The following is a 17,869-nucleotide window of genomic DNA, read 5'->3' on the forward strand; positions in this document are numbered from 1 at the left end:
CGAGCGGGTCCGCGGCAGCCGCGTTCACCCGGAACGCCCCGCCCGGTGGCCCTAGCAGCGCCTTCCTGGTCCTGCTAACTTCGTGCGGGACGGAGATGCGGCGGCGAGACCGGTGGGGCGAAGGGGGTGCGAACACAGGCCTCGGCGGGCTCTGAGGGACAGCCCAGCGGTCCCGGCCCAGCCCGTAGCCCCGGCGTCCCAAGGGTCTCTCTGTTGCTCGGCGAGACCACCCCCGTCCCTCACCGGCTCCGAGCGCCCAAACTTTCCCGACAGTTGCATAACTGCGGGCTGGGTGGGGCGGGGGCTGGGCTGAGTGCTGAGAGGCGGGCGGGAGGAGCCGGCGCTGCTTTCGTCCCACCGCTGCCCGGCGCGGCCCGGCCCGGCCCGCGGGCTGACCCGCCCGCCGGGGACACCAACGCTGCTGGCGGGGACGCAGAGGCACTCATCGTCCGGCCCGGCAGAGCGGCGCCACTCCTGAAGAGCCGCCCGCCTGGCTCCGAAGGGCACGTCCTCGGCGGTGGCCTGCAGCGGGGCCGGCTCCGGCGACAGCCTGCTCCAGAGCCGCCGGCGCCCGACGGGTGGAAAATGAACCCCGTTCCTGTGGCTCCGCCGCCAGGGCAGCAGGTGATCCACGTCACGCAGGACCTGGACACGGAGTTGGAGGCGCTTTTCAACGCGGTGATGAACCCCACGCCCAGCTCCTGGAGGAAGAAAATACTGCCCGAGTCCTTCTTCAAGGAGCCCGACTCGGGCTCGCACTCGCGGCAGTCGAGCACGGACTCGGGCGCGCCCCCGCTGCGGCCCGGCGCCGTGCAGCACGTCCGCTCCCACTCCTCGCCCGCCTCGCTCCTGGGCTCGGGCGCGGCGCAGCAGCACGCGCACCTCCGCCAGCGCTCCTACGACGTGACAGACGAGCTGCCGCTGCCGCCCGGCTGGGAGATGGCGCTCACGCACACGGGACAGCGGTATTTCCTCAAGTGAGTAGGGGTCCCGGGACGGAGGCCGGTTGCCGTGGCTTGGTCCGCGCTGAGGGAGGGAGGGAGAGTGGTCGGTCAAGTTTCACGCCGGCCAGCCGGGGCTAGTTCCGGGGGTAGAGGGTGTTGCTGTGCTGGCCTGGCGCGAGGTTCAGCGTGAGGCGAGGGCGCCGGAGGTTTCCAAGTATGAGGTAGATGCGGAATCTGGAGGGGGAGGAAATTTCTTCCCAGTGCAGCAGTGGGAAGAGGAGAGAGCGGGGTGAAGCGAGGCGCGGGCAGCGGGAGGGTAGTTGCAGGCGCGTGTGAACTGTCGGCTCCGCACCGCTTCCCTGTTTGGCCAGGCGTCCCAGATTCATTAATAAAAACTGTTATTAAAGTTTTTTAAAAGTAAGTTTAATAGCAGTTGTTCCCTGGAGTTTTCCAGGAAGTGGGACCAGGGCACCGTGTGTCGGTGACCCGTTGGAGGTGAAGCGCGCTCGGTGGGAGGGACCGCGTAACCCGGGCTCCCGGGTCTCCAGCCCGGTTCTAACTACGAACCCGTTGTGCTAGGGTCGTGGGTGGCTTTTCACAAACGGAATGCACGGCTGCAGCACAAATGGTGTGTATGTGTATTTATAGCATCCATATCTTTAGGGACACGGGAGGAGGCTTCCTTATTTTAGTGACAGATTTTGAGAAGTGTAACATAACTGCCTATCCCTTCTGGCCAGAAATTTTGGCTACTGTGTTATTTATGACATTTGGCATTTGATTTGAAGCAGTTTAATAGGCCTGAAAATATGTAATAATTGGAAAATGTGGTCAGGTCACAGTGCCTTGTTTCAGTAGATTCTGTATCTCTGCTCCGGATTCATTGCAAATTAAATGGCACTCTATTAACCAGGTAAATACATAGTGACAAAATGTTTGCTAATGAAATAAAATGCTTGCTGATGAGGCATGTACCCAAGGATACTGAGGGAGTTAAACTGCCAAGGCTACAGGAGATCATTCGCTCATTTACTACAGCCCTTAGTAAGAAGAATATTATCTTGAGTTCATATTCAATTCTGTGTTCAGCCATAATAAATAGCATATAGACAAGGCAGGAGGGGAAAGAAAAAGGATGTTTACTGTGTACAGAAATTAATACATGCATAAACTGCATGATTTTATAATGATTTCTTTGCCTTGTGGCTTTGGAATTTCTGAAGGATTACTCAAGACCCCAGTCTTCGAATTACTCTGCACAGAGTTTAGATTTTTTATCTCTTGTCACACTCTGAGCTACTAGCAAAGCACAAAACTCTTTCCTTTCTTTCTGCCATTCTGTATGTTGCTGTATGTGATCTATAATATTGAGTGAACGTGTGCCAGCGTCCAAACGTGGAAGTTTTTTATTAAAAAAGGTTTATCATCAGGTTTATCACCTGAATGAGAGGATCATGTTGCTCTGCACTTTACATGTATTTTTCTCAGTAGAACAGGACAGAGAAGTGGCTGACTGACAGGAGCACTGTAAAAGATTGTTTATAAATAAATATTTCATATAAATTCTTGCTAGGGCTTGGCCAGCAGGTGTTTTCAGATACCTCTGGCTAAAAACTACATAACGTCTGTTCTTTTTTTCTTGACTAATAGTCAAAATGAGCTCATGTGGTTTCACTTTCCTGTCACACACGTCTGATAAAGAGACAGAGTTTTCCAAGTTGATGGATTCTTGTTGCTTAGGCTGAAAATGCAAGTTCTTTTTAAAGAAAAATGATGGGTAAAACCCCAAAGTGTCTTTAATTTTTTTCCAAATCCTGTCAACAGTAGTAGTCTGATTCTCATAATCCTGTTTTAATATAAAAGTTTAATTGTGTATGTAATTTGTTACTTAAGTTTGTCTTTGTTTGCCCAGTTTTATTTATCCAACAGAACTTTTCTCATTTCTATAAAAATTAATTTGAATAAGGTATTTCTTTATACTCCAGTACTTTGGGGAGTAATACTTAACCATAAAACGATCATATATGAACTATAATATTTTATGAGTGGTCTAATATTTTTCAGGTGAAACTAGAATTTTCTGCAGAAATTTAAGAGTGTTTATGGGAAGCAGCATTTAACCCTATGTATTATTGCACATAGTTTTCAAGTCAGATGATGTGCTTGAAAATCCCAGCTGATCAAACCAGGCATTCAAGGTTACATTTTCCTATATTCAAGGGAAAAGAAAATTTGCCATTTCTTTCCAGGTTAATTGTCCATAAAGATTTGTTTATAGTCATTAGCAAAAGAAAATCAGAAAGCAAATTAAGAGTAAATAGCTAAATTAGGTCCTGTTGAAGTTCAGAATGCAGTTTATTCTATTTAAATATACTTTGAAGAATTATTAGACAAAAGCAGTGCTGGGAGTTTCAGTGAAGAGTGAGCTAACCTTACTGACAGGGAACCAGCTATAACTTGAAGCAGTCGTACTCCTGCATGTCAGCTCCTGCAGAAATTTTCTGGCTGTGACTGGAAGAAACATAAGTAGCCTGGGGACCACTCCACCCTGTAATTAAATACCAAACCGCAGAAGTGGGGGGTGGAAAACAGACTAATGAACACACACACTTACAGCAATGTTATCTAAAGCATTTTTGTGTGTGTGCATGTGTGGAAAAAAATGTAAGTGTGATGTATTTCTGATAAAAATGGTTTCTGGAAAGACAGTCAAACTCCCTTGCATAACTCTTGTGTCGATAAGTGGGAATATCACTTGCCTGTTGATCCACATGCTGAGCTGTGTACACATATTCTGTAGAAAGAATTTTTCAAGTATTATTTTCCACTGATTTTGTTTTCATGTGGTACAGACTCATATTTCAAATGAAGACTAAGGTTTTAATGTTTTTGCAATGTGTGTACAGTGCTTCTTGGTCAGACTCTGATTTCATTCCAGATGGTGAACAGAATATAGAGAGTAGGGCAGCATTTGCACTGGGGAGATTTGTGAAACTGTTGGTGCTGTTACCTTTGTCACACTGCGGTTTTTTAAATGTTACAGTGAACATTTGTCATACCAGGACATATTTGCAGTAAATCTTGCTCAGTGGGAAAGAAAGCTAATTACTTTCAATAGTTGATTTGCTCAACATGTTCCAGTTTTTTTCTACTGGTTTCTGTTGATGGAGAAGCTTGATTTAACACATGATCAATTTTATATTACTGACCGTGTTCAGCAGGACAACATAAAAAGTAATGTAAATATCATGAAAATACTTTTTTACTGACAATGACAAAACAAACAATATGAAGATAGTTCAAGTGCTGAAATGATTTCCAAATGCAGCCTTTCCCTGAAAGCTTTTTCTGTTAATTCTGTAGAGATTATTATTATTATTATTTTATATTGATGTTGTGCATGGTGCTGCACAGTATTCATAATCGAGATACTTTTCTACCTCAGGAATGTTAGTTACCCAAATAGAAATCGGGGAGGAGATGGACAATGCATAAGGCAGTTACTCTGTTAAGTTCTGATAAAAATGTAGAAAAAGTTAACCATGTATGACACCTTTACAGTATTGTTCAGCAGTTATTACCACAGTTGCTCATGGATGTAATGCGTGTGCTGTAAGGTGGGGCTTGCATGCTGACATTCTAAAATATAATGCCAAGTGGCCTAGTAATTTATGGAGAGAGCTTTGTAACTAAATACACTGATTTTTAAAAATCAGAAGGTCAGAAATTTTTAATTTGTTAGTGGACTGCATTTTGGTTCATGAGCTTAAAATTCTGTTTTGGATTAATATAGGTTTTTTAGAGGTAGATGCATTTGTTGTTAAAGGCACATGAGTGTGTAAACAGATGCAGATTTACTTACACTGACAATGGCCTTATAGCAGAAATCCAGTGATAAGTTAAAAATTATTTCTAGGGTCTTTGGATGGTCCTATTCAGAGCTAGGCCATGTTTTATTGCCTAGTAGGGAACTATTTCAGATGTTGACCGAAGATAGCTGATGAAAAGAGCAAAACATGATGTTTTAAGTTACTGTAGTGTAGACTGACTTTACAGGTCTGCAGCTAGAGTGATGGATCGTGTTCATTGATAATGGCCATAAATGGGCAATTTAATGAAGTCTGCTTCAAGTCTTAGCAGTAGGATCTGCCCGGCTTAAGCTTATAGTTTACAGTGAGGTGAAAAAAGTTATTAATGTGTTTAACTTTGTGGAAATTGAAGTTTTTCTTCCCATTAACAGTTAAAAATACTTGGAATAGATTAAAATCGGACTGATTCACTGGAATAATTTTTGACCTGAATAGGCAAATAACTTCATTTGATACAAATTTGTTAAGCCACTTCCTTTGAAAAGAAAAAGTAAGCTAATTTCTATGTTGATGTTAGAGTCCCCCTTAAAAGCTTAAAAAAACTACCAAGCTATCTGTGAGCTACTTTTTTTCCCCTCTGTATTTGGTAGTAGAAACAGCGACACTTTCTGATGAAAACTAAAAGTTACTAATTTTCTTGTCCACGATAGTGTTGTTTCATGATCAATAGACTATTTTCTCGGAATCTAAAATCATGTCACCTGTGATGCTTAATTAAATTAGGTGGATAATGTGGTGCTTTAAATGTAGTGCTTAATAAAATCTGAGAACAAAAGCAGATCTGCAGTAACATTCAAGGATTTGATTTACAGATGTGATCTAATTCTCTCTTTTGTCAGGTTTTCTGAGTTAGGATGCATGCTACATTTTTGATTTAGCTGTAAAGTGTCAGAGAAGAAAGCTTTAAGGAAGGCTCCACTGAGTCTAGAAGTGTTACCAAGAAGAGTTTCCTTTGAGGAAGCATTTAAGAAACTTACTGTAAAAGATGGTCTCCAAACAAAAGCTGCGCTGAATTTAGGTGCATGCACTTCTAAATGATATAGGGAAATTAATGACAACCCTGCTATACACACTATTGTGTTGATGTAAAGTTTGCTATATTGGACTGATGTATATGTATAAGCTAATAAATTAATAATGTGCATGCAGAATTGCATTGGTTTAATGAAATTTATCTGGAATTAATACTGTAGTGTTAGTGTTAAACCCAAAGTTCAGGAGTATTTGTGCATTAATGGATGACAACTGACATGCATCCATCTCATGATACGAGCTGAAAATAAAATTGCTTTATGCATTACTCATTAGAAAATAATATTGATTAGTATATTTTTAGAAAGCTGAATATACAGTAGATACAGGTATTAATTAAGAAAGCTTCCATGAAAACCAAATGGTTTTACTGGAACTATATGAAAGAGTATAGTCTTTGCTAATGGTTTCAGTTTCTCAAAGAAAAATAAAGAGTAGGTTTATTTTTGCAGGTTTTGTGAGATGCTGTAGTCAACATTTAAGAGATGGTAAACATTTAAAAGTTTTACAGCCCATCTTTATTCTGTAAATGGTAAATGACAGTGCACAGAGCTGTCTACTACCCAAGCCAGTGAAACACAACTTTGAATCTGCAAAGTCCTTTCCAACTTCTTACTGTTCACTCCTTCACATCCTGTTGGAAGAGTTGGTGGTTTGGCTTTGATTTGCTTTCTGTTTGGATGCTTTGGGTGAAGTTGAAAATTGTTTTACCCATAATTCTGTCTCTTTGATTAAGGAGGTTATTACAGGACAAGAGCCTCTTTGTAACAGCATATTTAGTGCTCTGGGGCCTAGCGTGACTAGCAGATACAAATTGTATGGAAGCAATTAAATCCAAAGGAAATGTCATGTGGGCTGAATTTCAACATACAGACTTGTGGCATTCACTCCCTTCATTTTAGAGAGATGGGTGGGTGTGGTGTGGGCTGGAGGTGAAGGGTTTGTTTGAGGTTGGATTATTTAATTGCTTTTTTTTTACATTGATTAAGTCTAAGTCCAGACCTAGTGTGAATGCTGATGTCTGTGGCTGTTGTATGAATTCTTCAGGAATGTAAAACTTGAGAACATTGCACAGTTCTGCTGTCTTCCCTACCTATGACTTTTTAAGGCAGATGTGACTGAAGTCAGATAAAGGCTTGCTTAGAGAACTGAACAGAATGTATAATGTTTGAACCGAAATAATTTCTTAGAGCATTCCATGAATCACTACAATATAAGGGGAGATGTGAAAAAAGAGTTCACTGTCTTGCACTTTCTCATGGCTGATGGCATGCAGATAGGTAGTTACAGTGTAAGCACAGCAGTGGTGGAACTGCGAGTACAGACACATCTTTTCCTGCAGTAACTCATTTGTCTGCCCATACCCTATGTAACATCTGCTGGCCCTTGCTATTTTCTTGATCAGAATGCTCCTTTTTGTTCATTTGGTATCAGTCAGTCCCTAATCCTTTTTGTGTTCAATATTCTGACAGTCTTTCAGGTTTGTGAATAAAAGGACATTTCCATGGTACACTTGAGATTTTTCCTGTAGCACAAGTAATCCTTTTTTTTCTACCTGTGATCAGTTTTCGTAGTCTCTCTTCTGTTGGTGTTTTTAAGTGTTCTGCGTTCCTTTTTTTCAATGACTGATTAGTGAGTGATGATGTAAGCATCGCAAAATGAAGTAACAGCCTTCTATCAAGAAATTCTTAAAGGTTGCATTAAACTGTATTGTGTTTCCAAAATAAAAAATTGGTTTTGAGCTGTGAGCCTTACATTCTGTGTGTTTTGGGTTTTTTTAAAGAAGTTATCAGAACTTCTTGATTGATGTGTTTTCTTAGGCTTCACCTTCATTGTGCAGCACCTAAATACAGGAGCATCAGAGAAGAAGGAAGCATGGGAGATTGGGAAGCTGACCTAGGTTGAAGGAAACAGCAGTGCAGTTCCTGTTGTACTGCAAAGGGTGACACTTAGGAAATCACATAATCTCTCTGTGCCTTCATTTGTGGTATGTGAAACTAGACAGATGCGTTTTCCCACTTTCTGGTAGCTCATGTGAAATAGCATGTTAAAGATTGAGGCACTAGCATGAAACTCAGAAGTTTCCATAGTGATGTTGATAGTGCAGGACATATGCAGTAAGAACTGATCAATGTCTGTTCTTTTCCATGGAAAACTTCAGTGTATTGAAGCTGTGTACAGGAACAAGCACTAAACTTTTACACCATGGAAATGTGAGCTTCCATCCTTTTGCAGTGTTGCCATTTTCAATGGCCACAAAGCTTGTATTTCCATAGGGTGGCTCAGACTTTAACCACTAGAGCATCCTAGTGGAGTCATTGGTGATTCTTGACCATTCTACCAGCTGCAGGAGTTTAAAATCCCTGGAGAGGACTGCAGATTGCTCTTTAATACACTTCTCCTGTGGGTTTTTTTACAAAAGCTGACTATAGTTTGTACAGACTACAGCAACACCCAAAACACCTTTGGAGGTAGCATGGAATTTTTCATAGGAGCAGACTGCACAGATGTAAGAAGGCACCTTGCCCAGCTGGAGTTTATTAGATTTTGAAACCTATTTTCAGAGGTCTCTTAACTGATTAATCATTTTGGAGATGTGGATTTGGAGTCTGTTTTTATTAAACAAAGGAGGAAAAAGAACAAAACCAAACTGGTTTGTTTCATTTGTTTGCCTAAGCAGTCTTGTATGCATGAAGGTGGAAATGCGAATGTTATTTTCAGAATCTTCTCAAAATATGGTATTTTCAAAAGCTTCAGGAATAAAAGTAATTACCACTTGAGAGAGGGTCTGGATTGTCTGCTTAATTGGACAGTATGGATGTAAGGAGCTTTTCTAATTTTAACATGCATTCTCTATGGTTGCTTTTAGAGCCACCCAGGAAGTTACATTGGCAAGAATCCTCTTGTTAGTGCCATCAGTCACCTGCATTAGATATCTAGGGACTGGAACAAATCAGGCTTTGCATCAGTACATGAGTACAGTCTGCTCTGTGGGGTCATCACTGTACAGCTTTGTGTGGAATGTAGTAAAAGGTCAACATTTCTGAGCTTATAAGAGCAGAATTTAATGTGGGAGTTCTTCACAAAAGGTTTTTTTTATGTCACATTTGGTTTTGACACTACATTTTTGTAATCATGTTTGTCATTTTACTTATTCTACTGTTTATATTTAAACAGAAATTTCAGTGCTTTTGCCTTGAGGAAAATGTATTTTTTGCAAATGTATGTAGCTTAATTGCATAGGCACATGTCAAAAATGAGGATGTGATGTGATGTTAATGTGAAAATTGTGGAGAAAATGTGTGCATGTGCAGTCTACAACTCCTCTAACATCACAGTCTTTTTGGCAGGAGGGGTGTGGTGATGGCAGTGATACTTATATCCCTCATACTGCAGAGGATAGAAATTATATAATTTTCTGTCAACCATTCCTGTAATGAAGACTTTTCCAGTTGTGGGATGATCTTTTCACAGATGTTACCATCACTGTCTCTCAGCCCCGACATCACCCGATTAGTAAATTGTAATCTTAGGCAAACCTCATTTTTATTAGAGGTGGCAGCGGGTTCCACTTTTTATTTGTGTTTTACATTTGGCATTTTGATTTTTATCTGCTACCGAAGGACTTTATGGCAGTGGAGAATCAATGAAATTATGCCACTGCAAGAGCATGGACCACGTAAAATTGAATAACTAGAGTAAAAGAGATTTTTAGTGAGACTATTTACAACTTAAAGTGGAACATTAAATGGTTGATAATTAAGAGACATTAAGGTGTTGCTGAGATTCAGCACTGAGAAGGCAGTAAAGGTAGGTATGTTGTAAAAGATACTTTGTCAAAGCTAGGAGAAATCATGGTTTGAGATTTGTTACATTCCCAGGATTAAGAAAGCATCCTTTTCAAATTCTGCCAAACTTGAAAGCAGAAAAATGTTGAATCAGTCATCAAGCAAAATCAGTCAAAAGAGAAAAAGGAGGGGCACAATTGCAATAAAAAACCAAACAAATCTCATGAAACTTTCTGCAGCTACTGATTTTGTATGACTTGATTATGCATTATGTTTTATTTACATTTCTTTAAATTAATTTTTCAATATGATTTGTTCTAAGTGCCCTACAAACAGATTAAGAATATAAAAAGCTCAGTTTCAAAGTAATTCTGACAGCCTTGTAAAGGCCTCTGAAGGCAATTGTTGGTACAAAGATTATGGATGTGATCAGCTGTAGTGCAGCCGTAGCTGAAGGTCACCCAGCCAGAATTCCATACTTTTATCTACCTTTGGGAACACTGTTAATTGTTCTTGTTGTCTTGCTTTAAATATACATTTGGAAAGGAAAATAAGGTTCTCTGGCGAGCCTGACAGGCTGGTGGTTTTTTTTTTTTCAGTGTCACACTCAGCCACACATAATTAGACGAAGTTTAGCTTTGAATTCAATGTTTGGGGACTTGTTTTTAATTTACTATTTTTTTTTTAAGGCACTTTCAGAAGGCTTTCTTGTTTTAAATGTGCTGTTGGACTTGTTTTTCTGTGACTGTTTATGTTATAAGTCAGCAGGAAAACCAAGTTGATGTAATGGAAAGGCAGAAGCTGTTTTGTTAGGTTTTAAAAGTTTCTTTATCACCTCTACAATCTAAGAAGTGTTGCAGAAACATGTAGTTAGATAATTTACTGCTACAGTGAAACATCTCTCTTGGAAAAGATGCTTTGCGAAGTAGGTGATTGTTACACTGCTTTTCTTTATTGCAAATTAAAAGTTTGATCTCACAGGTCTATACTTAGAATCATAGAATAGTTACGGTTGGAAAGGACCTTAAGATCATCTAGTTCCAACCCCCCTGCCATGGGCAGGGACACCCCACACTAAACCATGTCACCCAAGGCCTCATCCAACCTGGCCTTGAACACCGCCAGGGGTGGAGAATTCACAACCTCCCTGGGCAACCCATTCCAGTGCCTCACCACCCTCTCAGTAAAGAATTTCTTCCTTATGTCCAATCTAAACTTCCCCTGTTTAAGTTTGAACCCGTTACCCCTTGTCCTGTCACTACAGTCCCTGATGAATAGTCCCTCCCCAGCATCCTTGTAGGCCCCCTTCAGATACTGGAAGGCTGCTATGAGGTCTCCACGCAGCCTTCTCTTCTCCAGGCTGAACAGCCCCAACTTTCTCAGCCTATCTCCATACGGGAGGTGCTCCAGCCCCCTGATCATCCTTGGGGCCCTCCTCTGGACTTGTTCCAACAGTTTCATGTCCTTTTTATGTTGAGGACACCAGAACTGCACACAAGGGTCTTCATTCTCACAGTCCCTGCGTTCGCCTTCCAAGACTTGGGTGGTGCGGTCAGAGACTTTGCCAGTGAAGACTGAGGCAAAGAAGTCATTAAGAACCTCAGCCTTCTCCAAATCCTGGGTAGCCAGTTCTCCCGCTATCTTCCGGAGGGGGCCTGCGTTGTCCCTAGTCTGTCTTTTACTCGCTACATACCTATAGAATCCCTTCCTATTGTCCTTAACATCCCTAGCCAAGTTCAATTCTAACTGGGCCTTAGCCTTCCTCACCTGGTCCCTAGCTTCCCAGACAGCATTCCTGTATTCTTCCCAGGCCGCCTGTCCCTGCTTCCACCTTCTATAAGCCTCTTTTTTCCTTTGAATTTTCCTGAGCAGCTCCTTATCCATCCAAGGAGGTCTCCTGGCCCTCTTGCTGCACTTCCTTCTAGTTGGGATGCAACACTCCTGAGCTTGGAGCAGGTGATCCTTGAATAACAACCAAGAGTCTTGGGCCCCCCTGCCCTCTAGGGCTGTATCCCATGGAACCTTACTAAGCAGGTTCCTGAAGAGGCCAAAGTCTGCTCTCTTGAAGTCCAGGGCAGTGAGCTTGCTGCACGCTCTTCTCACTGTCCTGAGGATCTCAAATTCGACCATCTCATGGTCACTGCAACCAAGGCTGCCCTGGAGCGTCACATTTCCAACCAGCCCTTCCCTGTTGGTGAGCACAAGGTCAAGCATGGCACCTCTCCTTGTCGGCTCCTCTATTACTTGCAGAAGGAAGTTGTCTTCCATACAATCGAGGAACCTCCTGGATTGCTTGTGCCGGGCCGTACCTGCACTCCAACAGATGTCAGGGTGGTTGAAGTCTCCCATGAGAACAAGGGCCTGTGAGCGTGAGGCTGTTCCTATCTGCCTATAGAGCACTTCATCCACAGATTCCTCTTGACCAGGCGGTCTGTAACAGATCCCCACAGTAATGTCCCCCATCGCTGCTCTCCCTTTAACCTTGACCCACAAACTCTCTGTCGACTGCTCACCCGTCCCCAGACAGAGTTCCACACTCTCCAGCCTATCCCTAACATAAATAGCAACTCCCCCTCCCCGCCTGCCAGGCCTGTCTTTTCTAAAGAGCCTGTAACCTTCCATTCCAACACTCCAGTCGTAGGAGCCATCCCACCATGTTTCTGTGATGCCTACTATATCATACTCCCGTAGTCGTGCACACATCTCTAATTCCTCTTGTTTGTTTCCCATCCTACGGGCGTTTGTATAGAGGCATCTGAGCCGAGCTCCAAATGAAGCTGGCTCATTGGCTGGAGCGGCTGGAATATCTCTGCATCGCTCCGAGCATTTATTGTAGGTGCTGGCAACTGACTGGGTGTGTTGGGATGGAACAATGCCCCCCTCCCCCAACACATCTAGTTTAAAGAAACCGTGACCAGCCTGGCAAGCCTCCGACCAAAACCACTCTTCCTCTTCTTTGTCAGCTCAGCTCTACTAGCCCCCAGTAGACCTGGCCTACTAACTTGGGTTCCGTATTCAGAACACCCAAACCCCTGACTATGGCACCATCCTTTTAACCATTTATTAACTTGGCCAATCCTCCGAGCTTTTTTAAGGTCCTCCCCTGTATCCTGGAGAATTGATGAAAAGACAGCCTGAGCTCCAGAGCCCCTAACCACCTCTCCCAGGCTCTGTAGTCCTTCTTTATGTTCTCCAAGCTACTTCTATCAACATCGCTAGCACTCACATGGATCACCAGAAGTGGGTAATAGTCCGTGGGTCTCACTAGGGCAGGCATCCTCTCTGCAACATCCCTGATCCGTGCCCCAGGTAGGCAACACACCTCCCTCGAGACCAGGTCAGGCCGACAGATGAGTGCCTCTGTCCCTTTCAAAGTAGAGTCCCCTACCATTATGACCTGTCTCTTTTTCCTGGCAGCACCAGTAGTGCTCTTCTTTACCGGTGCAACTGCCGGTTGTTTCTGGTGCAGGTGCCCTTCCTTCTTAGCCTCCTGCAGGACAGCAAAGCAGTTCTGGGTGGGGACAACAGCTTTAGGACGAAGCCCCTTGTTTTTAATTGTCCTCTTCCTCTTTTTTTTGTTGTTTTTTGTTGTTACTATTTCCCAGCTTCCTGGGTTGACAGCCTCCCTAACTTCTGATAGATTAATCTTGTGAATAGGAATTACTTAATAAAGTGTTTTCAAAATGGAATCCAGAAGCAGAGGACCCAGACCTCCTTGCTTCACAAAGGTGTGAAACTTTAGATTTGAAACACTTGGTTGGTTACCTCTCAGAGTTTATCTGTGATTGGGGTGGCTGCAGGGCGAAGCAGTAGCTGGAGACCACAACATCCAATTGTGCTCTGTTCAGTGAGCAGTCATGTTGGAGAGATGCTTCTGACTGCTGTGTTAACATTCTGAGACCTGTTTCTCTCTCTGGGGTCCCACCATGACAAAGGACTGGCAGATCAGGCAGTCTGACTGCGCGCATTTGGTACGTAGGGGTCGTGCAGTGGCAGGGTGTGCATTACTGCTCAGGTGCTTGAGCTGCTGGTGACAGTGGGGTGAGTGTCAGGACTCTTTTGGTATCTTGCAGTTTGAGCTTGGACAGTGAGAATCAGTGAGAATATGTTTTTCCATTGAAAGAATTCCGTGTCTTGTATTCCCAGAGAGAAAAGGGAGTCCTAGAACTTTAAATTTAGAATCTATGGGTTTGTTCTTCTCTTGCGTCCTTACTGAGGACGGACCCCATGACCCATGCTTCCAAACAAGCAGGTCTTGAATAAGTGTGGATAACCCTAGTGACTCAGTTGTGGGATTTTGGTCTCAGAGTTCTCTTTTGTGCTCTAAACAAAGCAGTTCACCTCTTAGTTGGTAGCCAGTGATTGTGATTCCATTTTGATCCCCTGTCCAAGTACAAGGAAGAGGACACAAAAGTCAGGAATGCCCCTAGAGAATTCGTATTCCCTCTTTAACCTTGGTTCCCTAGTTGGTTCTTCTAGTTAGTTCCCTAACAAAGGGCTGATATGCTCTAGTATGGGAAATGCCACCCACATCACTAGATGGCCTTCTAAGTTTAGATTGTCATTACTGATCTGAGCGATGTCAAACTCTCCATAACTTCTGTAGGTAAAAGTTTGTTTTAAATGCTTAACATTTAACCAAGATGAGGCAAAAGTTTACTTTTCAAGGTTTATTCATTTGGGATTTTTACTTTTAGTACCGAAAGTAATGATTATTTTTTTCTTGCAAACAGCTGAAGTGGGGGAATCTGTTTACTGATGTGTTGAGTAGCTGTCCCAGCTTGAAGACCTTTTAGTTAGGACTCTCACCAGATGTGTTTGGCTTTTGATGTTAATTAAAATAACCCTGCTGAATGATGAATAAACTGCTTTGTTCGCTGATGCTTCTGTTTGTCTCACCCAGCCACAGCATATTGTTAGATAACTCCTTTTCAACAATTACTTGAATGTAGGGGTTTTTTTCCTGGATTCTGTCTTGTAATGAGGAAAAAATAATTCTGTTCTGCATGCTATAATAGTTCTTGCCTCAAAATTTGAATTTTATAGGGTCATCTCTTGGTATTAACCATGCCAATACTTGCCCTACCATAGATACTCAAATCTATGGAGAAACATAATTTTAAGCAGTTGCCTGCAGTGACTGAATGATTCATATTATTTTCTTCTTGTCCTAGCACTTCCTTCAGTGCCTGGTGGATGCTTTTCTTTCCTCCCTGTAGTAGACTGCTCTGAGGACAGAGGGATGATCTAACTTTGATTCCTTAAATTCTGTTTAATTATGTCAACAGCTAGATCTACCATCTCCTGTGAATTATTTGACGGAAACAGGCTTGCCATGATGTTCCATTTGGATAAAGTTCATGCTGCTGTGGCAGGTCACTGTTTTGCATTGCAGTGTGTAAATGTATGAACAGTCTGTGGCACCAGAAGTGTTTTCAGGTGCTGTATGTTCCAGAAAGCAACTCTTGTGTGATCTGAGGTTGTGCTAGCTCAAAGAGATAATCTGGTTCAAGTCTCACAGTCTGCTTTTTAGAAACTGCCTCAGATTTAAGAGACCCACTTGATTATCATATAGAGACTGTTGATTTTCTTGTCAAATAATTGCTAAGACTTGGGCATTGCAGTTGATTCCAATATTTGGTGCAGTATATTTATAGACAAATACTGCTAAAAAAATTGATTAAATCGTGATGTTTTGACATGCACTTTTTAGCAGCTTTTACAGATCTTGCTTAAAATGGCATGTTGTACATTAAAAAGTAAGAGAAGCATAAGCTTGCATATAAAACAAGTGAGGATGCAGTTAAGACACAGCAGCACTGCCAGGTTCCATTATGTGCTACTTTTCCTGTAGATACAGACATCTGTTTGCATTTGTTTGAATAGGTTTGGGCTACTGTCAGGTTTGCTTTACTAAAAGCATGCCTTTTGCTGAGGATATTGTCTCATGAACACTTCCTTTTTCTGTAAGATGGCCTCTACTAGAACAATATTTTCAGTAGTCTTCTTTTATCTTGGAGAAACAAATGTCCAATTCATTTTTCTAGAAAAAAACAGGAAGCTGTAAAGAAGACAGGCTGAAAAGAAATGCATACTATTATTTACAACTTAGTTTATAAGGGTATGAAGCAAATGAAAGTAACTCTTTGTTAGGTACTGAGGGGATAGTACAGTTTTACTGTTTTCCTCATATTATCTGAACTTCATGTAAAGAATAATTTAAGATGAGCTTGTTAAAAAAAATAATTAAAAAACAAAACAAAAAACCTCCATCTACACATATGAAAACCTCAAATCAGCTTCCATACAGCAGCAGGTATTTTGCCAGCATCCCATCTGTGAACCTTTGTGAGCTATGTTATCTGTTCACTACTACTGCTGCACTATGGCTGGTATAGATTCTGACTATGACTAAGTGCTTTGAAAGCAAGAGAAAAGACCAGATTGGGAAATCTGAGTTGGAAGTTCTTTCTGACCTGATACAGACATGACATTTGTCCTGACTTTGTTGTGCATGTCAGTATTGCAGGTTGCCTTTTCAAATGCTGGAAGAAGGGAAAGGTTTTCTATTCAGACACTGTCCAGCCTTTTTACAAAAAAAAACACTTGCAAAGGCTGCTTTTGGTGTTTTACATTAGGGCTTCTGAAACAAAGCTATGCCAGTCTTTAATTTCGATCAATAGATGAAATTTTACACAAACCACAGCTTTTTTTTTTTTTTTTTTTTTTTAAATTAAAAAGTTAACTGTTGAGAGATTGCAGTTTACAAATGACTCAGTCCTTTGAGTCATTTGAATGAGTATTCCTTTGGTAGGGTAGTTCCAGATGCGATATGCAAGCATCTTGACCTGCTGGATCTAAATAAATCCTACCGCTCTTCCCTTATACTAGATTCTCATTTTTGCAAACATTTATTTGTTTTCAACTTGTAATGCTGTTAATATCACATCAATGTAAAGCATTTAAATACAGGTATTTTGAAATAAAGATAAAAAACTTACTGATTTTGTTTAGTTCCAAGATATTTGGCTTTTACAGGGCAAAGTTTTGCTTTTATGAATATTAAAGAAATACACAATGCAAACCATGTGTAGGTTTATTTAATAGTCTGGTGAGTTGCTGTGAAGGGCAGATGATATTAATGAGTTTTATTCCAGAAAAGGGCTTTTATGAAAAAAAATGCCTGTGTGTTTTAATGCAATCTGCATGTACAAAGTAGGCAATGGAAGTACCATTTTTCACTATTTGATATAGAGCTTTGTCTTTAATTCATATGCTTGGAATTAAAAAAAAGTTGTAATGAAGATTAATAGCAAACATTTTAAATAAGCATAAGAAGTTGATGACAAGATTGTCTTTTAATATATTTTATAGTGGACCATTAGTCCAATGCAAAAAAAAAAAAGATCTAACATGTTTTATCATATTGGTTTCTAGTGGTTGAAACAGGACTGAGAGCTAGCTGATCAGTGTTCCACTATAGTCCACCACTGCATGATGACGCAATACAGCATTTGGTCTCTATTTCCATACAGACAAAAGTAAGCCAGTGCTACATAATATAGGGGATAATTCATTTATTCCATAACTGCTAGCGAATACTCTCTAGCTCTTGCTGTGGGAAAAGGGTTTTTTGTTGCAGGAGTTTGGCCCAGCGCCTCTCTTTCTTCCCTCACTCCTTTCTGATAGTGCCAGGTGGGACTGTGGAAGTGGGTTTGGTTCTGGGCAACAGACATATTAGTATGCATGAAACAGAGTACTGACTTATGTACATCACAGTTGCCAAGAAGAAAGGGATCTATATTGAACAAGATATAGAGAGAACACTCTGCTATCACAACTGTGTCCTTTAGAAGATTTCTGTGACCACAGAGTTGTAACTGCATGGTCAGACTGAAATTCAAAGTGTTTTCTTTCTGCTGAAGATGCCATTTTTTTGCTGGGGTTTTGCAGTTGAATGCCTCTCCCAGAACTAGTCCTTGAAGCCGATGTTCCTCAGCAAGGCATACAGAAGTTCCCATCCCCTTAGGCAGTGCTTCCTGCTCTGTGGAGTTAGCAAGCTAGCTGCCTGCTGTGAAATACAGTAGTAAATGAGTTCTGCAATCATGCCCATGGGGAACTCACTGAAGTTTAATTTTCCTTGCTACAAGGTGTAGTGAAAAACTCTTGCTGATCTTCAGCTGGTTACACTGTGAAGATGCTTGCTGACCTTTTAAGCTTTTTTTGATGAACTGGA

At 41.7% G+C, this 17,869-nt stretch overlaps 1 protein-coding gene across 1 annotated transcript in view; it reads left to right on the forward strand.

Annotated features, from left to right (window-relative positions):
* Positions 1-585: 585 nt before the first annotated feature.
* WWTR1 (WW domain containing transcription regulator 1) overlaps positions 586-17,869 on the forward strand; it is a gene marked incomplete at both ends in the record, with an annotated part of 71,193 nt that continues 53,909 nt past the window's right edge. Inside the window, one exon of the mRNA XM_080623746.1 lies at positions 586-977. Within this exon, the coding sequence (XP_080479872.1) occupies positions 586-977 (392 nt within the window). The remainder of the gene's footprint in view (positions 978-17,869) is intronic.

This window comes from Psittacula echo (genome assembly GCF_963264785.1).
Source record: "Psittacula echo genome assembly, chromosome: 7".
Lineage (NCBI taxonomy): Eukaryota > Metazoa > Chordata > Aves > Psittaciformes > Psittacidae > Psittacula > Psittacula echo.